This window comes from Buteo buteo, chromosome 2 (assembly GCF_964188355.1).
Source record: "Buteo buteo chromosome 2, bButBut1.hap1.1, whole genome shotgun sequence".
NCBI classification, from domain to species: domain Eukaryota; kingdom Metazoa; phylum Chordata; class Aves; order Accipitriformes; family Accipitridae; genus Buteo; species Buteo buteo.
The window spans coordinates 76844983-76872375 of record NC_134172.1 but is presented as its reverse complement, the minus strand read 5'-3'; the positions used below and the strand labels follow the sequence as shown (position 1 = coordinate 76872375).

The following is a 27393-nucleotide window of genomic DNA, read 5'->3' as shown; positions in this document are numbered from 1 at the left end:
CACTCAACCTTACCTATTACATTCCCCTTCCTCCCTAGACACCAAAAGAGAAATACCCTACTTTGCAAACAGGGTCACGAATTCCTGTGCATACACTAGTTTTGTCCTGAACTCTCTCCTGAGAGAGGGGATTGATCCTGCAAAGAACCTGAGGCCACCCAGCACCTCCACTCGCTGTTCTGACTCTTGCAGAAGGAGGTCTCTTGCGAGTAGGCTGGTTCTCCACGTCCATCCACCTCTAAAGGATGGCCCAAAGGCTGGGTCTCTGGAGAACAAGAGCAGCTTCCCTGCTCAGTTGGCTCTGCCCCTGCTCCACCCCTGGCCCTCCCTCGGCCGAGCCTGCCCTCTGCCGTAAGGCACTCACATCGATGCCGTCCTTGCCAGATGGTCCAGGGGGTCCTCGTGGTCCAGGGGGGCCTTGTGGTCCTACTCTCTGAAAGGATTGGGGGAAAGAGAGAGAGAAGAATTTATTTTTGCATCAGAAAAAACATACGGGCTAAATCAGAAAGCGATGGCCGAGTCCTACAGCTTGTCCCTAAATCTGCACTAACCCTCCATCCCCCAGGGCCCCCCAGCATCCTGGGTGGACTCAGAGGAGCTCAGGAGCGGTGCAAGGCTCTTTGGAAAATGCTTTTGACTGAGCACATCCTCAGGGCTCCCAACTTGTTCAACGGGTGGCTTATACTGGGAATCGGAGCCGGTCACTGGGCAGCAAATGGGTTTTGGTTGTATAGGAAACAGTTCTCACCGCCTACAGGCACATTGCATTTGGGGCAGAGGAGGAAATGCAAAGCCCACGGAAAATAGGTGCCAAGTGCTTGGCATTAAAAATCAATTTATAGTCCCAGTCTGATGAAGTGATAGAAGAGCCAGGCAGACACCACTGCAGACAGAAGGAGAAAGGGAAAGTCTCCTCTCTGAGCAGGATACCATTTGAAAATCTGGGATTTTGGAGGAGGTCTGAGGTGGGGGGAAGGAAAGAAAGGTCCAATAAATGACTTCTGTATGGAGAGGGCTCCAGAGAGCAACTTGCTGTAGCTTCAGCGAACAAAGGTTTCATTGTAGAAGCAGCTCTGCTCACAGCAGATGAGGGCAGCTCTGAATTCCCAAGCCAGACTGCAAAAATTCCTCACTAACACAATGAAAAACCTCACTGAGGAGTTACTTCCCCAGGCAATAATATTAACACCGTACAGGGAAGCTTAATATAGCTTCACATCTGAAGTAAACATGGGTTAAATATGCTACAAGTGTAAAATTTGAAAATTGATTGAGGGAAGGAATAAGAAATTCTGATTCAGATGAAGACCCGTATCAGGAGATCAGTCTCATTGGCAACCATTACTTGATCGTAAAAGAAAACTGTTTCTCTCGCATCAACAGGTCTCCCCTTTCCCAAGGCTTTCTCTCTTGTAACTGCAGTCCTGAACGGGAAGACAATACTTTTACGGAAAGGATAAAGCAGCAGTTTCTACACAGGAGGATACGATCTAAAAGCCTACCTACACAGGTACAAAACCAGATGCGCTTGTTAGGCACTCTCTGTATAACAGCACAAGCAACACACACGTTTTTAATAAACTTTAGACTCTAACAACTTGCCTATCGCCACATTTCATCCTGCAGGTAGAACACACGCAGATCACTATCTTTTTCCCTTACGGACTTTTTTCTCGAGCACAAGACATAAACGAGGCTTCTTACCTGAGCTGGGGTTGTGGCTAATAGCTGGCATAGGAAGAGAAGCCCAAGAGCGGAGAATCCAGCCATGGTGCCCAGGCTCTGCCTCTCTTCGTTCCTCCTGGGCAGCTAAACCCTTTCTCCTCCGGGGTCCAGCAGATCCCTCCTCCTCCTCCTGGGTCTCAGCTTACAAACCAGAGACTCCTCGCCTCCAGATAAACCTGCGGCTCCAGCTGGAGGGGCAGAGCTCAGGAGCACAGGCAACGAGGGGCTGAGCTGGGAGGAGAGAGGAGGTTTGGGAAGGAGGTGGGAGAAGGAGGGGGAGCAGCCGTCAGTCGGGAAGAGAAGCTCTCATTCATGCCCCGCCGGGTAGCCCCAGCCTTGAGCAAACAGGGAGGGAGCCTAAGGAAGGGCCAGACTTGCAGACACACCGCAGGAGCAAAATTCGGCTGCTCCAGCCGGAGATACAAAGATGGTCCTTAGGTCTCATCCAGGCCGTTTCTCAAAGCCCATCACCACCTCAGTGCTGGACAGATAAAAAGCAACACAGAGCGAGAGTTATGCAGTGCCTGAGGCTACTTAACTTCACTAGAGAAATTAATATACCTGTAACGAGCGCAAGATGCACTACAGAGAAATGCACTTACTGCTTTGTGAGATGGTTTAACAACTCTGGAAGTGTATTCACATCTGGGTTTTGTTGGTTTGGGTTTGGTTTTTTTTTTTCCCAGGGAGATCTAAAGAATGCCAACTGATTTCTTGAGAAAGAGATGAATCTTGACCAGAGAACAGATGATCACAGACAGATACAAGGAGGAAGAAAAAAGGAGAAACATTCCCAGAGACACACACAAAAAAAAAGGAAGAATTGCCTTTGAAATATTTGCAAGGAATGAACAGGATGACAGTTCCCAGCTAGGTGATCCCAAATGGCAATATATTAATGAAGAACATCATCTGCAAATAGCTTTGTGCTTCCCTTTATTGATTAAAGGCAACTTCATCGAAAGCAGGGCTTGGAAGCAGAGAGGAACAGTGGCAAGATTCATCAGGAATGAAATAACACAGCTCATTGGGTTAGCAAGAGGAGAGCAGAAGTGGAAAAGCAAAGCTTAAAAAATGAAATACTAGGTTTCAGTTTGGCATCCTTACACCAGGAGGTTTATATGAGCACACAGTGCGTGCCTGTCCAGCTCCCCAGCAGCCAGTATTGCACCAACCTTGAACAGAGGGATAAAGGGCTCAAAGATTTACTAAGTTCCCACAAGATTTTGTGGAACAGGCAGCTGGGGACAGAAAGGGAGCATGTGTCTGTATGCCTTCGGATGGCTTCAAAGTAAACTGAATGCTTTATTAAACACCACAAACCCCGCAGGAGGAGAGCAGCGCAGTCGCAGGAACTGCTTTGCACAGAGCTTATACCTCCCTCCTTCACACTGAGGCCAACCGATGGGATGAGAGAAGGCAAAGCAGATCCAAATTCCTCAGCCACACATGGCTCACAGCAAGCCAGGGCTTGGAGGGCTGCTGCAAGCTGAGGAAGAGCCCTGTGAGTATTCAGCTTGAAGCCCACCCAGCCGAACAAGAGGAGGACCGCTCCTCCTCTCCTTCCACAGCCCCAGGCAGAGGGAGCGCAGCTGAAGGGACGCAGCGACTTACAGAAGTCACCACCACAAAGACAACCCTGCGTCCTGAAGGAAAAGGCCCACAAGACTAAAGCCCCCACATGCAGGCCAGGCAGCTGCCCTCCCGCCTGCTGCTCGAAAGCAAAGTCCTCGTTCGCCCTACAAAGTGTCACAACGCACGCTTGGGAGGACGGCAGCACAGAGCCGAGACAGGACATACCGAAACATTTCAAAGGACATCATTAAACAAGCAGCATGTGTGTGTGGGGGGGTGTCTCTTCCCCACAAACATCCACCGGCCACGTTTTACAGCGGCGGAGGAAGACTTGATTGTCATCTCCACATGGAAAAAGCGGCAGGTTTATCTCAAGGTTCCTCTGCTTGGGAACGCTGGACAGCCCCGAGCGCCCGCTTGTTGGAGGTGCCCAAGCAACAGCAGATGGCTACAGGGTGTGGTGGGGGGGGGGCAGATTTACGGTCATGTCCTGCCCTCAAAGATGGAAAAAAAAAACCATAAGTGGAAACTGGTATGCATTAAAGTCATGCTTTAATAGGCGACATTAATATAACAGACTCTGTGATACAGCTCTGAGTGCTGGAAAACATTGTGTGAACTCACTGCAAACACCTACAGACAAAACGCTAAACCTGATCATGATAGGGAATGGTTTGGTTTGAGCACTCCAGACTAGAGCTCACAGTGAAATCCCATTAAACACAAAAATCACAGATCACCATAACAAGATTTATGATCTATGCCCCAACTGAGCACATATTCACAATGAAAACTTCTTAAATAAAAAAGTTACTATAAATCTGTACAAAAGCCACAATTAACAATTTCTTATGAATCTTCTGTGAAAGAATTTTCACTCAACATCTTCAAGTATTTATATCTGTAGTTAAGTGTATTCTTATTGGCTATTTAACTTCACTTGTTCATAAGGAAAAAAAAAGTATTTTAAAAACATTAAAGCCTTTTTCCAGCACGTGTGTGACCATGAACATTAGATGTTAAGCTTGCAGACTTTTATTCCCACACACATGTATGTGGCATGCGGGATCAGGACCTACAGTCCAGGAAGGCAAGTCACTGAACAAATTCCTTGAAAGATGAAGCTTCTTAAAAGCTGGAGCAGAGAGAGGAAAAACATTAACGTTGCACAGGCTACTGCATCTGCTCTCTGGCAAGGCGGGCAAGCCTCTAGCCATCTACACAAAACAAAGAGCACCTAAAAACCCCAAAACTAAAACAAACAATCTGAGCAAACAGCAAGTTCAGACCTTCTGGCTGTTGGAAACGGCTTCCTCTGCTTCATGAAACAGGTCCTCTGTTGTAAATCTCTAGGAGCGAAAGTGCTAAATTGTTTAAAGCTCCTTCAGATTCGGTTGAATACTGTGTAAGTCAAGCAGAATAGCTAACAGGGAGGTCAGGAACATTAAGGCAGACAAATAGCTGGCAAGGTCTGAAAGTAAATTCTTGAGGGCTGTAAATAAACGAACCAGACAAGCGTACCTCCTCCAATTAAAGTTTCAATTAACTGCCCCACAAAGCCCAGTGGTTTCCAGACATGCTGCACTCGAATGTGCCCTCACTGTCTGACATGCTGATCATTAATGATAAAACAATCCTGCCCTAACTAGGAAGCCGCTTAAATCTGACACATCTAACTTCATGCAATGGGCCTGCAGAAAACATAGCCCCACAGGCCACTGCAAATTAACAGCAAAGTCTGAAAAAATGCAACGACAAATATTTGGTCTATTCTGGCAGTTGAGGAAGGCAGGCATTTGAACCAGTAGTGGACCTAAATATCTGTGGAAGACTATCAAGGGTCTGGAAGTGGTGGAAAAACCTGGGGAAGAAGAGCTCTAGACAGCTTTATGCAAAGTCTGAAGGTATATCTCTTAGAAACCAATAGACGATTCACGTCCTTAACAACTCCAACAAGCACTACAAAGCAACTTCTGTGGGGGATAAAGGGAACAAATTACTCAGTGCCTTGCACCCTAGAGAACAGTAGCTTTCAGGCAAACAGCACCTTTGCCAGGAATAAGTCTGCTGGGAAGGTACAGCCTTTCAAAATAGCAAATAGAAGTTACATGGTAACAGAAAGGCGTGGCAAATTAGGTCATGCTGTCTTACATTAAAAATCATGTATTTAATAAATACTTGACTGGTTCAAACAAGAAAACAGATCAGTTTTCCTCTTCTCTTTAAGAAGGGACATACCATAATCAAAGCAAAGTGCAAAAATCCCTGTTGCTCCAAGACAGTCCTGAGCATTAGATAAAAAACAGGAACAGGACACAGCCTGTCTGTGAAGATAACTAAGTTAGTTTTCCTCTTTAGGGTAACCAAGGGCTGGGTCTCAGTGAAGTTACTACAGATGATTAAAAAAGTGTGGAAGAATGAAAGTCCAACAGGGGCTAGCCTGGATCAGCCCAAAGGAAGTTTCTTCTTCCGTATACTTCTGCTATCAAAATCACCAAAGCCGGCTCCTAGCAGTTAGGGCAGCGTCATCTCCACTTGCTCGAGTGCTTGCCGTGCTGGTCTCATTCTGCTGCTACCTGCTCTTTATCAGGTTCTGCTGCATGCTCAGAGCTTTCAGGTTTTTGTGTTACGACCTCAGCGCTGTCTTCTTCAGGACAAATGGATGCCATGCTCTGCTCAAGACTCTCTGGAACTTGTTTCTTGCCTGTGACTTCTGCTTGCCCTTTTTCACTTGCTTTTTCTGCCTTTTTATGCTGTTCTACCCCATCCACCTCACTTTTGCCTGCCAGGACCGTGCTGTTGCAGTGGTACTGATGACTCCTTGCTGTGACTTGATCTTTACTCGACTCCAAGCCATCACTTATTGGAGAAGTCCAGTCAGTCTTGGGGAACCTGGAACCCACCGGGAGTCTCTCAGCCCCACCATTTGCATCACTACCACCCTTCTCAGTTGTCACTTCCACAGTTGCGTTGTTCTCACTGACGTTCTCTTTTTCAGCCTCGGCACTTGCAACAGATGGATTTAACTTGGCACTAGAGACAGAGGGCCCAGTGTTCATGTTCAGGTTTATGGCCAAGTTGAACGTTCTGGTTCTCGATGTTTTTTTATCAACTTTCCTCCGTTTTACAGCTGCATCAGCGGTCTCCGGCACTGTTGAGCCTTTGGTGCCTGCATTGCCTTCTTTCAGTGTTTCCTGCTCCTCTTCTGTTTGCAAGAGCGGAACTGAGGAGGGGATTTCTGCATCAATTGCACATTCTCCCAGATTACGGGAAATGTTTTCAATATCAGTAGGGCTTTTCAATGGTCCACTCTTTTTAGCATCTGCCATATTTGCATCCAGTTTTCTCTTCTTGCTCTCCTTTGTGCAGTCATTCTCTGCTGTACCCTGCACTTCTTCAGCCTCACTGTTTAAATCCTTCTGCTCCTGCTGTGTAAATGAAGCCTCTTTCTCCTCTTCACTATCTCCTCCTTTCAAAACACATTCACTTATCTTCTCTTTTACATCTTCATCATTCACTTTAGGCTGTGAGTCTGCAGCATCTCCAGCTTTCTGTTCTTCCTCTAGAGACTGGTTCTCATCCTTTTCCACAGAATCATCAGATTTTTCACCAGGGGTTTCCTGTTTATCTTCAGCCTTTTGGTGCAGCTGTGACTTGGCAGAGCGGGGTCTGTACTTCAAGAGTTTGTCATGCGGCCCCCACACAAAGCTGCCTCGAGGCTTGAAGTGTCGCCAAGCGTAGTGAACTAGTTCTCTTCTCTTCCATTTGCTTCTGATGGTGAACAGGAAGTAATCCAAGGCACTTCTCTTGACATTTGGTAATGTCTCCTTAACAAGAGTTTCTGTTAGGAAAAACTTTACCAAGTGCACTTGATAGTGTTCATAACCCATCTCCCCCAGGCACTTCAGGATGCGAGTAATCCGCAAATTGTTGTGGCTGAACCTGAACGAAACAGATAAGCAAAGTTGCTAAGTGGAATTCTTACTAGTCACTACGAACCTCCGGGATATCTGCAAAATGTTTTGTGCATTGTTGACTGTGATCTATTAAAAGACTATTTGACAATGCAGATGGGAGTACAGGTGGGCTTACTTTTAAAGCACCTATTGCTGCTATTTGCCTTCAGCAGTACCTTCCTAGCCCTTCTTGGGCTGCTAGGATTAATCATCTCAACTGCTCAGAAAGATTCTGGCTTGCTGCATCACCCACCAGTAGATAACAGCCATCATATTGGGTCAGACACACAAGTCCATGCAGCCCTATACCCTGTCCCTGACAGCAACCCTGCAGGGTAAGCCCATAGAAAAGTATAAGAATACAGGCATGTAAGGATGCTCCTAGAAATTCATGACTTAGGGACTTAAGCCAGACACAGATTTTATTTATTTATTAATACTTGACAGTCTTCAAGTTGGTTTTTCTTTTGTGAGTATGCACAGGCCTTTTGGAGCCCTTGTTAGCATCATTAGGAGTACTAGAATATTAAGGGTCATCACTATCTCTATAAGACCTGCAATAATATAAAAACATTACCATCGCTTTGCAGAGAACTTTTCAACCAAGGATTCAAAGCATTTTACATGTGTTAAGGCAGCTTTATTAACCATCAGGGAAGCATATGGAAACACTCCTATTTTGTATGTTAACAGAATACTACAAAGGCAATTTGGCTACCTGTGAAAATGTTTCAGTGATTCCTGCTTAAAACATGGTTTTAAACACAAGCTCTGCTACAGCAAATATTAACATCACTGAGTCTGTACTTCATAATTCAGGAGACCAACATGAAGAACGCCTACCGTTAACAGCTGCACTGCATACAAAAGAAAACCAGTCTCAGCTGGTTTACTTATTATACTTGTCACTTGTTAAAGTCACAGAGTGTGATGACCTACAGTCAGAGGCTGAGCCAAGTTAAAAATACTGTAGCTAGCTAACTTTTTTATCAACAAAAGCCTCCATTCCTCAACGGCTGAGGATTTTCTCAACTTTCACTTTTTTTCTTCTCAAAGAAGTGCCTGACTTTAATAAATGACCAGCAGTATAAGCAGAGACTCACCGGTTCAAGTTTTGAAATCGTTCAGCCCAATTCTCTGCTCTCTTAAGTTCTCCAGTTTCCTCATTGACCAGAAGGATTCCATAAAATCTCAGCATGAGCTGATAAGCACGTATAAACCTTTGCATAACTTCCTTGGACTTCCTAAAGGCCTGAAAACAAGAAAGACCAATGAGTACAAGGTGCAACTCCCTAATTACCTGCACCAGTTTAAGTGGCACCTGAACTATAAACAAGGCTTGATTATATCACTAAGCATTTCATCTGCTGGTGTAGCTACTGGCAGACACAAGACAGATAAATGCTTAGCAGTGCTTGAGTGAGCTCTACTCACACTAGCGTTCCAAGGAAGCAATGTAAAAAAACCTAGTCTTCAAATATAAGGCATTTAGGGAAAATCCTAACATCGTTCAGACCTCAAAAAAACAGAAAAAAAGAAAGAAGACAAAAGCTTTCAATACCTGGATTTCTTGACACGTGAGTGGTTTGGCACGCCAATTCATCCCATGTTCACGTAAAGGGAATAGCCTGAAGGGAAAGAAATTTTCAGCCCAGGTGAGCAAAGACGACATCCGACCCAGGGTACCCATTTTGTTAAAACTAAAAGATTCCAAAAATTGTGGTATCACAGGCATCTCTTGGAGACCTCACATCCTCACGGACACTGTATGACAAATAAATCCTTCCCATAAAAGCACTGTCTACACCAATGATTACAACATACTTCACTTATCTGGATCTCTCTCATTGCCCTAACACTTTGCTCTGCAGTATGCTGTAAGACCAAGCACGACTGAGATCTATTGCCACGGCTGCACTGGAAACCCGCGTCTTCAGGATTTCCACTGCATTGTTTCCAGAAGAATATAACTCAATAAAAACAAAGTGGACAGAGGTTTCACTCAAGAGTAATTATGGGCCTTTTGGGAAGCTGAATTCAAGAATACAGATACAGCTGACTCTTAAGAGGCACAACTAAAGAAGATAGGCAGTATATTCATGCAGACAGTTTACCACTGTATGTAAGAATGGTTTTCTTCCAGAACTTCATAGTTGTCCCACCAAGATTCAAGCAGAGTTTCAATATGCAAACCTGAAAAGAAAAGGAAGAAGTCAGGCAAGAAGAAATGACACCAAATAAAAATTAAATTAGCCAGTCACCCAAGGCGGCTCATTATCCAGAGCCAGGTGTTCGCATACAGGCATTAGCTTCTCTAACTAGACAACCATACTGGTAAGCCAGAAAAAACCCTTAGTTTTCTACCACCAAACAGAAAATTAAGGAACATACAGCAGGAACAAGGACATTTTAAAATGGAAATTCTTGGTGGTTTTTTTCATTTGTTTTGGGCTTTTTTTTGTGTTGGTAGTGTGTGCGTTTGGTTTGGTTTTTTTAATAATTGTCCCACATGGATCAAGCTAGTCTTTCACCAATTCAAGCAGCTGCAGCACAGTTGCATCAAATAGTCATCAAACAAGGTACTCACCCTGGGGCAAAAAACAAATCTCATTTTTATAAAAGCTTAAGTTCCACATCTCTTCTTCCTCCTCATTTTCTGATTCTGTCAGACCCTGGACATGAGAACAAGAAATCAACAAGCAGCAATCTCTTAAAAGGCAGTATTCACTTCAACACTTCTCCTTGCTTTCCTTCATGTTTCCTAAACATTTCAAGCTAAATCCTTGAAATGTGTTTTGGGAAGTAACAGCTTGTTTCTGATGCGCCCACATGCACATCATCCTTTCCCCCTCACAAACGAATCCTTTAAAGGTTCTGAGCCTGTCATGTAAAGACAAAAGGGTGCCCTCAAATCTAGAAAGCGTTCCTAAACTTAGTATGCAAATGAGGAAGAGCCACACGAGTATGTGCATCATCATTTAATCCATACCGGGTAACGATGTCTGTATCTCTGCAAGTCTTTTGCTGCATTCCAGTTGCGCCTGCCTGAGAACTAGAGAAAAGAGACAGATCAGAGATCCAGAATAAAGTTGCCTTCTGCCACTGAAAAAAAAAATTAAAAAATTCCACTGGCTGAATTCATCATCTGTCACACACGTTCCCCTGCCTAACACTCTCCTGTGCCCTCCACTCTGCACTCCCAGCACCCCCAAAACCAGCCAGTTTGTTACTGCAGTTGTTTTTCTGCATTCCTTAAGACAACTTTGGACTAAGAGAGGTTCACACCATCTCCTTTAACCAAAACATTTCTTTTTCTTTCTAGTCTTATTAATCAAGTTCTTCACGTTTTATGCATATCTTTTATCCCAGTCGGGTTTTCCTACAGAAATGGTCAGAACTAGCTGGAAATCCCGAATAGTAAAATGTCATTTTCTTCCTTAACTCAAAGGTTTTAAAACAAGACAAACTAAGTCCTGCCTGTCTGTCTCTCTCAGTTACTATATACCCTAGTCAAGACAGAGATCAGACTTTAAAATTGTTGAATTTAAGATGCAGAAATACTCCTTAAATTCAAGATTCTCATTCCCTGTAGACATTATTGAAATAAAGTTTTCTTCATCTCTGCTTTCTGCTCGAGAGCAGCCTTGCTGATTTAGCATCATGCTGATCTACACAATGGACAATAATAAAGCCACATGGTCACATTAGATATTTGTTTTATTGGACTTCCATTCCAATCATCATCTTCACTATTGCTCATCTTTCCAAGTAAGCAAACTTCATGCCAAGCCTACCTGAAAACCCCTCTGAGACAGTGGTGACAAATTTGATCTTTGCTCCTACAAATAAAAGGCATACAGTTGAAACACTTTGAAACCAAACTTCACTAATAAAATAAAAAAAAAAATGCAAAGTGAGAATACCCACAGCAGTGACTCACATGATCCCTATTAGTTGCTAAGTGACAGATTTACCTAGTTACAGCTGAATTCACTGATTTTATTCATAATTCAAATTGCTATAGAGAAAAACCTGTGGTGCAACGTCCACCTGACAATTAGGTGACAGGTTCTTCTCGCTACACAGATGTGCTACGTTCATTCCAAATGTAGCATTTAGACAGAAATTACAAAAACCAGCTTCATTTCTTCCTCTGAACTTCATGGAAATAAAAGTTGAAAGTATGACAATTTAAAATGCATTTTAACTGAATTATATGCATAGATACTTTTATTAATAGTGGATTACTTCAATGGTAAGAGATTTTGTTACACTTCACAAGCAACTCAGGTTTAATCTTGCTGAGTGCTGAACCATCTTGTCCCAAACCATGAGAGCGCTTAAAAGTGTTCTGTCAAGGCAGAACCACCAAAATTAAGACAACTGCTCATGAGTAAAAGTACCCACCCAATGTGAAGCACAGTGCAGTTAAGAGCATCCAACACCAGCTCACAGCAAGAGAAGGATCTTTGTGAAACAGAGATAAGATAGGCGGACTCTTGCAAAGTAAGCATTTTAAGAAACTTAGAAGAAAGAAGCAGCAAATGCTCTCCTGAGTTATTTAACTTCCTTTGATAGGTCCTAACCTCATTTGCCCAAAGAAAAATAAAAGCAAACCCACTTTCTAGTGAACCCAGATCACTGGTTCCTTAATTATTAAGGCAGGAATTGGAGCAGATTTTTTAACACCTTGTTGTAATGAAGTCATCCATTCAGCAGCCCTGCTGACTGTTAATACTTAAAAATTATGAAGCATGCACAGCATTTGGGAGATCAAAGCTTTATCCACAGAGGGAGGTCAACAATGCAGAAGTTTTCAAAATTAGATTTTAAATATACATTTACACACTATGATTCTCCCATACTTTGGTGACAGGAATTAAATAAAGCTCAAGTTGGTTTTTAAATGTAGTAACTTGTGACGACCTAAAGTAATGCTCATCTACATTGCAACACATTTCCATTCTATACATTGCAACATAGACCAAAATAGGTGGCAGAACTTCCCACAGCCACATGGCCCATACAGGATTAGAAGTCCAAGTGCTGGTGTCTATCCCCAGAATCTACCCAGACTGCAGAAATACACACAAGTATTAAAAAAACCCAACCAACCAACCAAAAAACCCCACAACTTTGCTACACAGCTAACATTTGGAAAAAAAGTAAGTGGCTGCAAACACAAGACTAAGAAATATGTTCAGCCAGAATAGATCAGTATTATTCTTTTGTTCAAGACATAAGCACAGACTGGGATTTAACACTTTGAAATTCATTGATGCTTTTGACTATAACTTTGGAACTACAAGGATGAAATTCTGATACATGTAGAATTAATGAAAATTTTATTTCCAATTACAGAAGAATCAATTTCCATATATTCTTTACACTTAAGGTTCTAAAATAACATCCTTTAACACACTCAGGTGCGACAGGCTAACAGTAGACTGGCTCCAATTTTGAAAAAGAACTGGTTTACTGCAGAGTCAGTGCAGATACAGACAGATCCACCATGCCACGGTGCAAGGTGCTGTAAGGCTTGTCTAGAAATAAACTAGATCCAGGAGAAAGGCACTCTGGAGCACAACATTAAAGAGAAAAAGATGGGGAAGTAAAGAGGTCTCTATAAACTTCTATTTAAGCCACAGAAACCTTTCTTTCAAGGTTAGAAAGACAAACTAAGCTGCAAGACTGAAACTCACATGCATAAATCAAACCCCCTTATTTCTCACAACACTGATAGGCAATCTAAGTGGGCTTCTCCCTCCAAACCTGCAACACATCAGTCAGAATGTGCATTGCTTTGCAAAGAGCGTGAGTAAAGCAGAGAACAAAGCTAGGAGAGGGTAACAAACAATATTTGGCTGAAAACTGAAAACCAGCTGTGACCAAAAGGGATGAAGGAACTTTGTGAACAAGACACAGGAATGAGAAAAACGACAGAATCCTACAAGAGTGATTGAAACCTTTTTGTTGATGAAGAGTTAGAAGGCAGAACTACAGGGCTTGTTCTTAAAACATGGCTCTAAGCAGCGGAACACGAACCCCATGCATTACAGCAGACTAAGAGGTAACCTTTTTAAAATGAGCATAAGCCCCAAGATTTTCAACACTCGCTCTTAAAAGCTAAAAGCACCGAAATGCAAAAGAGCTGAAAAGACAAAACTGCAGGAATTTCAAACCACGAATATGGAGTATTTGCAGAGATACAAGTGAAACACAAAGATAAAAGTAGAATTTTTAGTTGGTTTTGAAAATGCATAGTGAAAATAATAATAAAAAAACTCTAACCTCAGTATTGAATAAAAACATTACCAGCTTCTGCCATAAAGTATACCATCTAGGCTGAGGGGAGAAGAATGAGAATTAGTGCACATAGGCAGAAATAGCAACTAGTTTTGGAAACTGATTCATGCCTTTGGCAGGTTGTAAGGCATAAAAGGATAGCAGAAGATTTACTGTTTCTTTTTGTATTCATTCTCACTACCCTCAAAAATTCTTCAGGCACTATCAGACAGAGGTGACTACACGTTCATCACTGAAGGAAGAACTCCTCTTTAAAGATGCAGGACAATATTCCAGGGGCCACAAGTCTCAGGGACAACATACTCCTTTGCAAGGCAAAGTTCAAAAAGTCCACTCACTGGAATGAAAAAATGGTCGTTGCTTTTACAGTTGTCACAATCCAGAAGTTGGTCTAAGAAAAAAAAATAAATCTGAAGAACAAACACATACAAAAAGAACAATCTGAATGCTCTGGAGGCATTAAAACTTGTGAACAAAACCAGAACTCCAGCCACGTACAAAAGAAAATTGACAGTGTGCCCTCAAACAATGCAAAACGTTTTAAAAGAAATCCCTGCCTCTTCCTTTAAGTATTACAGCTATTCCACCTAAAATACCCATGACCTTTCACAGATCTACCTGCACAGCTAAAGCCTAACAACATTCCCTGCAGTAAACTCCATGGAAATGCAGAGACATGCATGGGCATATCCATCTGCTGTATTTCAACTTTGATTTTGTTTGCAAAACATAGAGTGTGTATTTTTGTGAGACGTCATGAGTGTTTGGAACACTATGTTGCACAGAATTTTTTTTTTAAAGGGAAGTTATTTTAATATCTTAATGCTTATAAAAGCCCTTAAAGCTCACTATTAAACTCCTTTAAAAGTGTATTAATTAGAGAGCTTTATCTGCCTATTTATATTCTAAGAATATGGATGAGTTGCTGAAATGAAACTCAAGTGAAGGATTAGTTTCCCTTTCCTCAAAATGGGAGGAGTTAAAGAACTGTAGTGTGTTTTGACTGACCCAGGAAATACTGAAAAAGACAGACACAGTTTTGTGTTTGCCAAAGCAATGCTGTAGAAGAAATTACTGATGCTCAATGTCAAACTCAAAACCAGTGATGCTAAAGATAGGAACTTCAGATAAGACTAACAAGCTCCTTTTATTTCAAATCAACATCATTTTAAGGCACCAGACACAAATGTCCACATTTTGCAGCACTACCTCACTCATTGTAACTGCACACACACCTGCAGTTTTTAGAACATCAGTGGGTATTTTTTTGTTTTCAGAGTTGCTCTAAATACGCTCCCTAGAAAAAAGAAAACCATGTCTAAAAGAAGTAAAAAGTTACAGCTCATTTTTAAAAGTGAGCAGATGTTATGTGACGGCTTTCTATTGATGGCATGAAAGAGCATACAAAAGGCCACCGTACAAAGATGAGGATACCAATAACAACCTTAAAAGCAAGGAGTTGTTGAAGAACATCAACGTCATAACATCAAATCCAGTGGCCACCAGGATGCAGTGAACAGGCAGGTGCCATACAGAAAACAAAACTTGTAGTTATGGGATCAAGTATCCAGACCACAGGGAATGGTGGAGGAAAAAAACATTAAAACCCATCTCATGGCAGTCTAATGGAACTTAAGGGGTCATAAAGTCACAGCACACCTCTGCCTTCGCCACCCCCAGAGCTCATTTCTGAGCGTCGTCTCTTCTCCTTCGGGATGTGCTTCATCAAGACGAGGACAAAATTATATGCTAGCGATCGCTGCCAGGACAAAACCGTTTGGCTTCTTCTAAGTATTTTAAGCCGCTCCAGTTCCCGACAGTAAATTAGGATACCGGAGAGACGAGGCCCAAATACACTGACGGCATACAAAGCGGGTGGCCTGGGAAGATCCACGCGTGCACATCAGCCGCAGACGCCAAAAGTGTCCGAAATCAACCCGAGGGCTACGCTAACTCCCAGGGAACCGACCCAGCCGTTCGATACCCGAACGGCAACCGCCGGAGAACCGCAGGGAAGGACGCCGGGCGCGGAGCCTGAGCCGGCTGAGGAGCTCGGCGCCGGCAGGGAAGGGGCTTCCCCCCCCCCCCGTCCCACCTCGGAGGCTCTGCTCTGTGCCCCCCGCATCCCCCCACCCCGGCACCCACCTGGGCCTGCCGGCAGCCCTGCACCCAGCTCGGCACCGGCTGCTCCTCCGGCTCCTCCCCGGCTGCCGCCTCCGCTCCCTCCGGCTCGCCTTCATCATCATCATCATCGCTGCCGCCATCCTCCTCCTCCTCCTCCTCCCAGGTGGAGTCGTACCTCCAGAAGCAAGCCTCGTCCTCCGCCTCGTCCTCCTCCGCCCTGAAGCCGAGCCAGGCCGCCATGGGGAGCGAAAGGGAAACCGAAAGGGGCGGCGGGGCACAAAGCCCGACCACGTGGGGAGGGGGGGGGAAGTGAGGAGGGAAGGAAGAGCGCCTACGCCCCGCCCCTTTCCTGCGGCGCCGCGCCCCCATTGGCCGTCGCCCGGCTCTTCGCCGCGCGGTCCCTGCGCCCGCCCGCTGCTTTCCCTCTAGCCCCTTCACTCAACGCAGCCGGGCGCCGCGGAGGGCTGCAGGGATTCTTCCTTCCCTTCGGCGTGACCACCTAAAGGGGGAAAAAAAAAAAAACCAAGAGGGAAACATAATTCTGCTCTTTTCCATCCACCCCGGCGCTGGGAGGCTATGCCCTCCCCGAGCGCAGAAATTGATCGGAAGCAAGATACTGGAGGTAAGGGGAGCTTTCCTCTTCCCTTTCGAGCAAAGAATTCAGCAAGAGTTGTGTATTTAACCTCTTCGCACGTTAAAAACGTGCTCCGTCCGTAGGATGGGGTAATATTCCTCCAACAGGAAAATGAATAAAAGAACAATCTTCCCAAAAAGCCAGGACTTGGTGAAAGGGAAGGGAGGAAAAGAGAGCTGCAGCAACCCAGGTCTTTTAACACATTTACATTTTCCAAATATCTAACTTCACCACCAACGTATTCCTAAAAAATCCATGTTGCTGGATTGACCATGAAATCCCAACTGGACTTTCCCTGCTTCAAGCATGGTGTTGAGAGATTGCACCAGTACATGTTAATGTTGACGCATTTCTACTTTAAGCTATAAAAAACATTTCATTGGTACAGCAAAAAAATTTAGACTACAATCCCTTGGATGAAAAGGATTTACCCACAAGGCTGTGAGACTTGAAAGTCACAAAGTCTGCACTTTATAGCCAAGATCTATGTAGGTCACAACAAAGTAACCAGCACTTTAATTCTTAAGGAAACAGCAAAACTGAGCAGAGGCATTTGTCTGTGAGCACTCACTCCGATGATAGATCTGTAAGTGACATATAATTACAACTTCTAGGAAGCTGATCATTCCAAATAAATTGTTTTTCTTAAACATCAAAATTAAACCCAGAAGCTTCCTCCCATAAGGTCATAAAAGTTCAATTTCTACCCATCCAGAAAACCTCTGAGACTCCTGCAGCATCTCTCCCACAAACTAGAGCTCCACAGAGCTCTCCAGCTGGCAGGTATCTCACTGACATTTTGCAAGGCTTATCGGAGCACAGCACTAAACTCTCCATAAACTAAACTAAACTTTTCATACCTTCTGGTTTGGAATTTGTTTATGCCCCGCTATCTCAGACCCTAAAACAGTGAGCTTGCCATCCCAGCAGTTCTGACCTTGTAGAGCTCACCAGTGCATACAAGAGGGGGCACAGGTGAGCTTCCAAAAGACTGCAACAAAAACTTCACCTTCTCAACTTGGTACTTCACAATTCCATTATGCTAGTCAGAACAGAGAAAATCCTCTAGTTTGGAAGCTCGCAGCAACCTGCCTACTGAGTTCAGCAGGCCAGGATTTCCTATCAAGTATCATAGAAATAACAGGGTAGTAGTTTCGTAAGATCCAGGCAAAGTTAGTAAAAAAACCCAAACAAACCCAAACCCCAGGTAGGCACTTTTGACCACTTTCACTAAAGGCACAAGATACCTAAATAACTTTGAGAATAAGTTGGGCCAAATTTTAATCAAGTTACACAACAATTACCATTTAGCAAAATAAAAACAAGTCAAATTTATTCTTGCTATAAAACAATTGAAGCAAATAAGGCAGACATGAACTTGGCTACGTACCTAGAATAAACGCAAAAACTAGTAGATTCCTAAGTTCCTCACCTTGAAGGCAATACTGACAGATTAAGAAGTAATTCTTCTTTTTATTAACCGATAGTTAATATGGTGAAACAAATCCAGTAACATTTCAGCCTACTTCATTCACCATTTAACATGTGTTTGTTGACTGCAGTCCATCTTTTCACAACACAAAAACAGTTAACTTCATAAAATCTTAATATTCTAGCATATTAAAGGTAAGCATTACAATGTCAGTAAGATTCTTAAGTTGTAGAACAAAATTAACATTTTGGAATACCAATTCCATTAAGGTCTACTAAAACTGTGTTAAAAAAATAAATAATGAAGTACAAAACCCACTGTTATATACTACTATATTACAAATGGATGAGGCAACATCTTCAGGTTCATGCACGGCTCAGCTGATCCCTTACAAAACCATGTGACATCACTGGATATTTTATTTAGGACACTTATTAATTATTCTGTCTAGGGGCATTGTTATTTTCACTTCACTTATAGTACATACACTTAAAAAGACTGGAAAATGTTACGTCACTAAGGGTGAAAGAAGTAAAGGTTCCTCCAGCAAACAGAGCGAAAGAACACTTCAACTCAGTAGTTATCTGTATTTAAAAGAATTTTAGTTTTACTGAACCTATGAATTCAGACATTTGATACAAACGCTATGTTTGCAGTAAGTCAAATGGCCAAACAACATTACCCACAGAGGGTCTGTAATATTCAAAGACAGCAACAAAGCAAAGGCAGAAAAAACAATCCAAAATTTACAGAAATAACCTATGCTTTTCATGAACTGAGGCTCTGTGTTTCACTGAGCACTTGTTTCACGAACTAGGCTGACACAGAGTGTGTTACTTGTTTGAAATGCAACCACCGGAGTTGTTACATACGCATAAACTCTTAATGCTGCCAGCTTTCTCCCCCAGTGCCCTGAGAAGGCAGCCATCGCTCAGCTACTCGCTGCTGACTAGAAAACACATCAGGAAAGACAAAGTCTTGCACGTATAAAGCCAATGTGCAGATTCTTCAATACCTGGCTCAGATATCTTTTCCCCTTCTCAAAAAGTTTATGTAGCGACTATCCTGCTACTCGTTTTTACTGTTCCCTCCTCACGTTCCAGAGTTTATTACTTCTCTCTTTCACAGCTTGGTTTATGTTCTGCGTCGTTTTGCAGCACTTGGACTGGAAGGATTACTGTTTGCGTTTAAGACCTTTTCAGTGACTCTGTTGCGCTTCCTCTTATCAGATCCTTCTTTGGACCCAGAATCTGATGAACTTTTCTCTTTCTCTTTGCTGCTTGGCTTTTCAGTTGTTTTTCCTAAACTTCCAGAGGGTGCAAAAACTGAAATAGGATCAAAGTAATGATTCCAGATCAGAGTCATACACATAGGCAAACAAGAAATGATAACAAATTTCTTTATATTACATAAAACTTTTCAAACCAATCAATTCTCAGCATATTTAATGACTATTTAAGTATTACTTTCACTTTTAAAGGAAAAATCTTCTGTAAGAAAGGCACATCTTGCTTTTATTATTTGGTTTAAAGACAGGCATGTATTTTGACAGGCTAAAAGTGAAATTCATTAAGTGGAATTAAACAGCACTTAAAATTAAAATACTTAATAGGAACACTTACAGAACATAGGACCAATCTATGAAACTTATTATCAGCAACAGTCATTACATTTGGTATTATAGATAGATTTTAAAACTGAACATCCAAAATGTGAAATTTAATATATTTTAAAAATACATTTTTAGATCTTTTATTACACTCAATCTTAAACCACCACTTATTCTGTGATATAAATATTATGAAATTATATAGTTTACAGTTGGCTCGGTCTGTTAAGGTAAATAACAGAATCCCTACTGTTCACATTTGAATTTGTTCTACAGCAAAGTGTTAGGAAAATAACCCTTATATTTAAAAGAAGAAAGATAATGCAAATAAAATAAAATAAAAAACCACTCTGCCCGCCTTCTCATTTAAGCATACACTCTTACAATCATTTTTGATTTATAGGCTCTATTTTCCCCCGTGACTACAAAGATCCTAACACAGAGTATTTAGGTTCGCTAAAACTGGACTCAACTTTCTTTCAGAGATTCTTAGATTACTTCAGACTCCCAGGGTTTTGTCAAGTACAAATTAAAACCAAAAAACTCCAAAGCTATACAACTTTGTACATATGAATTAGGAGCAAAGGAAAAATCTTTTGAAGTATCAGATATTGGCAACTGCTTACTCTGTGCATTCTTAAATTACTCTAGTTCTTGGCATGAGCATATGCCAAGTCTGAATACAAATCACAACATACACTGGATTTGGGATTTACATTTTAACATTAATTTCTCAGAGTTACAGTTGGTTTTTAATCTTGTATCACACAGTAGAGAGTTACAAATTTACCTTCTTCTGGACCTGCATGCGTTTCCATCTCTTCTTTTATTTCCTCTTTCACTTCTTCTTCTATCATTACTTTTCCTACAGAAAGGATTGTTAGGCAATGGTTAGATGGGTTTAAAGAACCATATGTATTTTTTCTGGATTAGTAGCCTCAGCATATGTGCATAATGCTAACAAATACTCAGTGCAACATTCAGCAGTAAAGGTTCCTTAGCACTATGATAGAGAAACGTAGCTAACAGTCCAGGCATACTGTGAGCATAATGCAAAGGTAAATGAGGTAATGTGAGGTAAATGCACTGAACAAGATTATGTCACATGTCAAAAAGTTCCACTGAAGTTACTAACAGGAGGAAAGTGAAACGGTAAAAAGACAAAACATACTGCAATGTCCTAGCTATATTACGGTTTTATACTGAATTTTTAGCATAAAGTTTAGTGTACCTAATAGTCATAGAATCATAGAATCGCTTAGGTTGGAAAAGACCTTTAAGATCATCGAGGCCAACCGTCAACCATGCCCACTAAACCATGTCCTGAAGTGCCTTGTCTATGCGCTTTTTGAATACCTCCAGGGATGGTGACTCAACCACTTCCCTGGGCAGCCTGTTCCAATGCCCGACAACCCTTTCAGTAAAGAAATTTTTCCTAATATCCAATCTAAACTTCCCCTGCCGCAACTTGAGGCCATTTCCTCTCGTCCTATCACTGAGAAGCATTCCACTGTAGTTTAAAATATCCCAAGGACTCCTTTGGCAGATGCTTGAACTTCCCAGCTCCAACCGTGGATAACAGTACTAAGTAACACACATATAGCTCAACTTTGAAAATCCAGCTCTCACTGCTCAACCTAAGATTTCTGCCAAACTGCTGCGTATTTCTATGAGATTAGACAATACCGGTAGGCTTATCATGAATGAGAGAGATTGAAAGAACTAGGTAGCTGAATCCCAAGAAGATAAAAACACAAAGAGCTGATTTCACAGTGCAGTGAAACCACCGTGAATCTATACAAACGCCTCTAAACATTTTTTGTTTTCAATAATTTTAACACAACTACAGAAAAAAACCTAATGAAAAATCTATCATCAGACATTAAAAAACAGTAATCCTTTTAAAAATAAGACATATGAACCATATTAAAAATAGTAACAGCCCAAAAATGAGACGGTTATATCAGCATAAGGTGCAAGTCCATGGCCAAAAAGCAAGTTTCTCCAGCTACTAAACTGCAGCTATTCAGTAAGTATATTCTTGGTGTACGTTTTTAAACATTAGCTGAATTGCTATTTAACTGCCTTATATCATCATTCATACAGAAAATTTTATCACAGAAATATTATTATATCCAAATTATATGCACAAAATGTTACTTTCATCATCTCCATAGCTCCTACTCTTTAGAAAAATATGATCTTGCTACAAAATGAACCACATTCAAGTGTGCAGATCATCTATTTTAGCAAAAATTATGGTCTGATGTAATATTACAGCCATCTCAAGAAAGCGCAAAAACCCCACAATAAACTACTGATCACCTTGCAAAGAACCACATTTTGCCTTTCACTCTGCAAACTAGTATCAGTGAAGCACATGGAGCTTTTGCGTACACCCAGAAGATGAATCTAAACTATTATGATGATAGATGAATAGATGAATCTACTAAAAATAGAACCTCTTTGTGCTATATTGGTGTCCTATCTACATTACATGTAAGAATATGAGAAATACTGCGTGGAATCTGACCAACAGTCTATCTCTCCCACTAGCCTGTCTCCTACAGTGGTCAATCACACAGGCCGATAGTGAGAGTATGAACAGCACAAGTAGTGTGATCCTCCCTGTGACCGTTTCCTTCAGTCAGCTGATTAAAAATTCATGAGATAAAATTGTATCTGCTTAACACTTCCTTCTCCTGATACACCTAACACACCAGTCTGAAAGAACAGCCTTGGACTGCCATGTTACGTTCTTTTTTGGAGGGAGTTTTGTTAACCATCCATTCTGAGATGAGATTAGAGCTACCAAGAATAAAAGACTGCTATCACATCTTACCTTCTCTCACTTCTTGAATCATTTCATCAGGAAGAGCAAAATTCTTCTCTATATTAGGGAACGGAAGAATCTCAGACTCGTGCTTAGAAAGAAAAGAAAGATGTCTATGAATGACCTTGGTAAAAACTTTGATTTGGATTCAGAAGTGCAATCTCAACTTCTATTTTACATGCAATTAGTAGCTAAACAATTCTTAACAAGACACTTCAGACATTAGAGAATCAGGAGGATCCTGATGTCAAACTCATTACTAAGGTCAAGATATTTTGAGATCATGACTCATGACTATTTGAGATCACTTCTGGAACCCAATCACGGCAAATTCTTATGTAAATAAACTATAACCTCCTTATTTGACACTTAAGTACCTATGTAAACGTTTGCTGGATCAGCATTTAGGCAACTTTAATAAACAAAGTTAGAACACAGTATGGAAAAAAAAACAAAACCAAAGCACTGCAGGGTTTTTGTCTCCCACCTGATGTATTTTATACAGGGAAAACCCCATCAACTCACTGGACTGACACAAAACTAAGTAACAAGAAAGGTATGACAGGCCCAGTGATTTTGGCCTGTCAAAACTCCTGAACTCTAAGAAATAAGAACGTGGCTGCATCAAGCCTTTATACTCACAAGAGCTTGCATATCATACATGGTGCTCAGATGGTCCCAAATCACTTTGGATGAAATCTGCCGTCCAATATTCTGGCTGAATTTATCTCGGATACAAATCATGTGGAAATGGCGATTCACACCTGGGGGAAGAACTCAATGCCATTAACGCTACTAACAGTTTTATTTATGCCACACAATTAAAAAAAAACCCCACCCCACCGTTACAAGGAAATCATACGTTACAGGAGAAACACATGGCAATCTGGGCAGCCCTGCCTGGTTGTTACTTCACCCTACATTACAGGTGCTGTTCTGGAGAGGGGCTGAGGGTGCCCCACTGGGGAATGCTGACATGTGGCCGCAGCCAGAGCTTTTTGAGAGGCCGCGTGAAAAAAACAACCGAAGGAAAGTGTAAGGCAGCGAGTCAGGAAAGGGGACGGCATGGGGGAGAGAGGCGGGCGGGCTCTGTGTCCCCGGGAAGGGCGGCTGAGGAGGCCGGCAGGGCACGGCGCCTCCTCCCCCGCAGGCCCCGCCACGCTCGGGAGAAGCCCCGGGGCCCCTGGGCCGGCTGCCACGGCGGGAGCGGGCCCGGGAGGCCGCTAGGGGCAGCACCGCAGCGCGGCCGGGCCGCTAGCCCCCCGGGCCCGGAGGAGGTCCCCCGCCCGGAGCTTGCCGCTCCGGGCCCAGCGCCTGGTTCTCCTCCCCGGCCAACGCCGCTACTCGAGGCCGCGGCCGCGCCGCGGCCTTGCTCTCACCTACGGGCTTGTGGCCCAGCATGGCGTGGAAAAGGCAAACCTCCACTTCAGGGCTCCACACCACCACCGCCTCCTCCGCCGGCGCGCCGGGCTCCGGAGCGGCGGCCGCTGCCGCCGCGGCGGCCGCAACGGCAGCGGCGGCGGCAGCGACGGCCGCGGCGGCCCCCGGCCCGGTCGCGGGCAGCGGCGGCTTCTCCACAGCGGCCGCCGAGCCGCCCTCCGCCTCGCCCATCGCCGCGCCGCCTGCCGCTGCCGCCGCCCGCAGCGGCTCCTGCCGGCCGGGAGGAGGGGGTGGCGGGCCGCGGGGCGAGGCGAGGCCGGGGAGGGGGAAGGCCCTTTGTGGCCTTTGTCCTGGGGCAGGGGGAGGTTTTTTGGGGGGGGGTTTACCTCAGGTTTGGGTCGAACAGCGCTCGTAGCGCCGGAGGGGTGAGGCGGGGAGCGAGCCCGTCCCCTCAGGGCCGGGAGGAGGCCGCCGGGTGCCTCCGAGAAGCGTCGTCTAAGCGATCGGGTTTCTGGGGCCAGTCATGGAGGCAGGGCAAGGCCGCCATCCCAAATGGCCTCCCTAGGGCTGTTCTGCATTCGAGATCCCCGGAGGGTTGGGAAGGCGGCATTGCGGAGGGCAGAGCGGGGCCGGGAGAAGCCTCGGCCACCTCAGGGTTCGTCCTCCCGGCCGGTCATCCTCTGGCACAAGGAGCTGCCAAGATGGAAGAGTGCGCTGGGGAAAGGTCCCGAGCGCTGCAAAAACCCCCAAACCGCTCGTCCTTGTCGCAACAGGGTCGTCTTATATCAACCTGCCGTTGATGCTTGACAAATAATTACGCCTGGCACGTTTTAAAAAATGCAGAACCCACCAGCTTTGCCCATCATTTAAGGCGTAAAAAAAAACCATTCTGTTTGGGAAGAAAGAGACTGTATCATTCCCTCCGTGACAGGGTTTTTTTTGCCTTGTTAGGTATAATTAGACACACAGGCATGAAACAGGACTTCTGTTGCTTAGGTGATAAGGTTTTCCTATTGCTCACTCCTCACTTGAAATTTTAATCCTTTTTGTGACATTAAAATTATTTCAACAATGTCATTTCAACAATGACATCATGCGCTAAGAGTGACTGTTCTGAGTGAATAATAAAGCAGTGGGGGCAAAAACACACCGGCAAAGAGACATTATTTTCATGCAAATTATCCAAATAATAAAAAGCAGGAAGGGAAAGATGCGATTTCCTGAAATGGAAAACTTTCTGTACCTTTGATACCCAGAGAATTAACCTGACTCATATCATTCTTTGGGGCTTGATGTAAGGCTTATACCCGAAACAGATTAATCTAACATTAAGTAAACACTTGAAATGAGTTAAACCCAAAACCTCACATGTGAAGCCTTGGGAAGTTTGGTGGTGCAGGTCCTGGATGTGGATGCCTGGGTACAAATCCTCATTTCCAGTGGGGTTTAGGCTAGCCTCTCGACATGGGAAGGAGTGTTTCACTCCAGTCTTGCTTAGATGCTGTTGAGATTTTCCAGGAATAACTGTTCCTGTGCAAGCTCCGTTCAGACTGACGGAGATCTTGCTGGAATGACTTTTCTGCATCAAGACTACATGAATCTCCAGAAATATTTCTTCTGCCTACTGTCACCTCTGTACCTATGTCCTGGTTGTGCCGAACCTGCCTTTACACAGTTCAGGCTTCACGCTACTTTCCCCATTTTAAGCCAAAATTATCTATCAACAAGATTTTGCCGATCTCAAATACAAGTCTGCGTGCTTTTCCAGTTAAATCCAGCCCTAAATCCAGTATGGGTCTCAGACCTGTTTAATCATCCAATGTTTATTTGATCTATGCTGCTACCTAGTCTTAAGCTGCTGCCGAGAGAGAGGGTTATGATTTCCCGTGATGACTACACAGCAGCAGTAAATGAGTTCCTGAACAACTAAATTCCTGTTTTCATACACATGTTTCTAGGCGTAGGAAAATGAGGGAAGAAAGCAAAGCAAATAAATTACAGAGTATAAAAATTGTTCCCCCATTTTCAAAGTTTTGCAGGAATAATTTTTTTTTATTATTATTTTTAAGTCTGTTTGAAACACTGAGCTTCAGCACTCTCATCTGTCACATTATGCTTCTACTTAAAGACTATCATCAAGAGGGAATAACCGTGTCAAGTCAGATAGCAATTTTTATGTCATTAAGTTCTGATGACTAAAAAAAGTAGCATGTGAAACAGAATGTGAAAAAACATATGGCTACCTCTGAAAGTACAATAGCATATGAAAAGAATTCAGTAGAATAATGTTAATTCAACAGGAAGAGTATATGCATAAACTGCCTGCTATTTTGTTTCAATCACAAATAATTACATTTCCCTGTGTCTAAATTGCCTTGTCTCTTTCAATGCCTCTAGGAAACATATGGGAGCCTATAATAATGCCACGTACAGCCTCTACCTGGATTCGGACCAGACTTAAATTCTTCTCCCTCTACATTTTAGACGTTTTTGTTCCCCCTCACTGAACAGATTTTTCAGATTCTGAAAAATTTACCCTCCTCTTGTTCAAGTTTAAATCTTACTCTGCGTTTTAAGCAGGTAGCAGCTGTGTAAGACGTGCACAATTTAGTTCCCCTCTTTCTCTTCCCACTCTTTAGGTTGCTTTCAGCCTTAGAAACCTGGCTGCCTATTGTATTAACTAAGGGCGCTCAGCCCTTTCTTTGCTGGATCAGGTCGTGTCCCCCCGGAGAGACAATCTGATATTTCATAAGGCATTGCAACAACTGAGAAATACGCCTAGCATTTGGCATTCTCTCTAGAAGCGTTGGATTTCTGGGATAAGCAATATGGCTACAACTATTTCTGTCATTATTTCAGAACACCATGTGTTAGTGCCCTTAACAAAGTAAAAACTTCATTCCCGATCCTGGATAATTTTTGGTATGCCACATGAACGTTTGTAAAAGAATATCGTCTGCACACTTTTGCATTAAAACCAGTCACTTAACCTTTGCTGGGGTTTTTTAGTACATCTTTGATATAGACTCTAAGAGAATTTTTCTTACATAGGTGAATGAAACCTCCTGAGACCCCCTGGAGAGCATTACCAGCTTTATTCTACAGAAATTGAGAAAGAGAAGTGCTGCAGTTTGCTGGAGACCGTGGATGGGGATCCCAGCTAAAGCTGATAAATGTGCTCAGCAGTCACTGCTGTCTGATGCGGAGTGTTTGTCGCTAGCCATAGCTGGGTTTAATTTTTGACAAACCGGATAACTAGTTACTGTATTATGCCATTTTCATTGCATACGGGTTTTTTACATGCAGAAGTACATACATTTGGGGCCTAGTCCTATATCAAATTACTCTCAGGTCCATAAATCCTCCTACAAGTAATCTCAGAGCCTTGGCATATTTCAGTATTTCCAAATATAATACCCTTTCTGACCGATGAGGACCTCCTGAAAAGAGGAGTTCTGATCTGATTTGTAAGCTTTTGTTGTACTTTCAAAATCTGTCTTTCAGTGTGAAATCTGTGGGAAGTTTTGCTTTAAAAGAGCTGCACAGGGAGTTGTCCAAAAGTTGGAGCTTGGTCATTTTTCATATCTTTTTAATAAATCAATGAAGGTAGTTTGATATAGACATGCTTTTCTCCCCATTAAACTTGTCAAGGAGGAAGAACCAAAAAGATACACCTGTTTGTTGTTAAGAGTCTTATCGCACAGACTTTTAGAGCAGCATTGCCTCTTTCAGTGGTTGGCAAGGAGATACTTCCCAGGTTTCTTCCAATTACCTAAGTTCTTAGCAAAAAGGTGTGTTTGCATATTTTAAGCAAGAACT

The 27393-nt window shown here is 43.0% G+C and overlaps 3 protein-coding genes across 9 annotated transcripts in view; all 3 read right to left on the bottom strand.

Moving 5' to 3' along the window:
- The window catches only part of COL9A3 (collagen type IX alpha 3 chain), a 39587-nt gene extending 37395 nt beyond the window's left edge, over window positions 1-2192 (bottom strand). The window contains exons 1-3 of one of the 4 annotated variants that reach the window (XM_075020656.1): window positions 2112-2192; window positions 1705-1956; window positions 365-433 (exon numbers count right to left, since the gene is read on the bottom strand). In XM_075020656.1, the coding sequence (XP_074876757.1) occupies window positions 365-433; window positions 1705-1770 (135 nt within the window). In that variant the 5' untranslated portion in view covers window positions 1771-1956; window positions 2112-2192. Of the gene's footprint in view, window positions 1-364; window positions 434-1704; window positions 2045-2111 lie in introns of those variants that run through there. The other 3 variants (XM_075020665.1, XM_075020675.1, XM_075020686.1) reach the window with 3 other exon arrangements.
- A 1643-nt stretch (window positions 2193-3835) lies between these two features.
- Window positions 3836-15999, bottom strand: OGFR (opioid growth factor receptor). 4 transcript variants are annotated; one of them, XM_075020623.1, is made up of 9 exons: window positions 15708-15999; window positions 13548-13601; window positions 11051-11095; window positions 10246-10308; window positions 9844-9928; window positions 9371-9449; window positions 8818-8884; window positions 8360-8508; window positions 3836-7242 (listed from the first exon to the last, which is right to left on the bottom strand). In XM_075020623.1, the coding sequence occupies exons 1-9, from the start codon at window positions 15924-15926 to the stop codon at window positions 5862-5864; spliced, it is 2142 nt and encodes a 713-aa protein (XP_074876724.1). In that variant the 5' UTR covers window positions 15927-15999; the 3' UTR covers window positions 3836-5861. The 4 variants fall into 4 exon arrangements, with proteins under 4 accessions (XP_074876724.1, XP_074876748.1, XP_074876732.1 ...); XM_075020647.1 differs by lacking the exon at window positions 15708-15999 and adding an exon at window positions 13744-15645; XM_075020631.1 differs by lacking the exon at window positions 13548-13601 and having other exon boundaries at window positions 15708-15998.
- Window positions 16000-17978: 1979 nt separating this feature from the next.
- Window positions 17979-23821, bottom strand: MRGBP (MRG domain binding protein). Its single transcript, XM_075020611.1, has 5 exons — window positions 23574-23821; window positions 22837-22958; window positions 22204-22285; window positions 20152-20226; window positions 17979-19077 (listed from the first exon to the last, which is right to left on the bottom strand). Exons 1-5 carry the CDS (start codon window positions 23803-23805, stop codon window positions 18887-18889), a joined length of 702 nt encoding a protein of 233 aa, XP_074876712.1. The 5' UTR covers window positions 23806-23821; the 3' UTR covers window positions 17979-18886.
- Between the last annotated feature and the right edge of the window lie 3572 nt (window positions 23822-27393).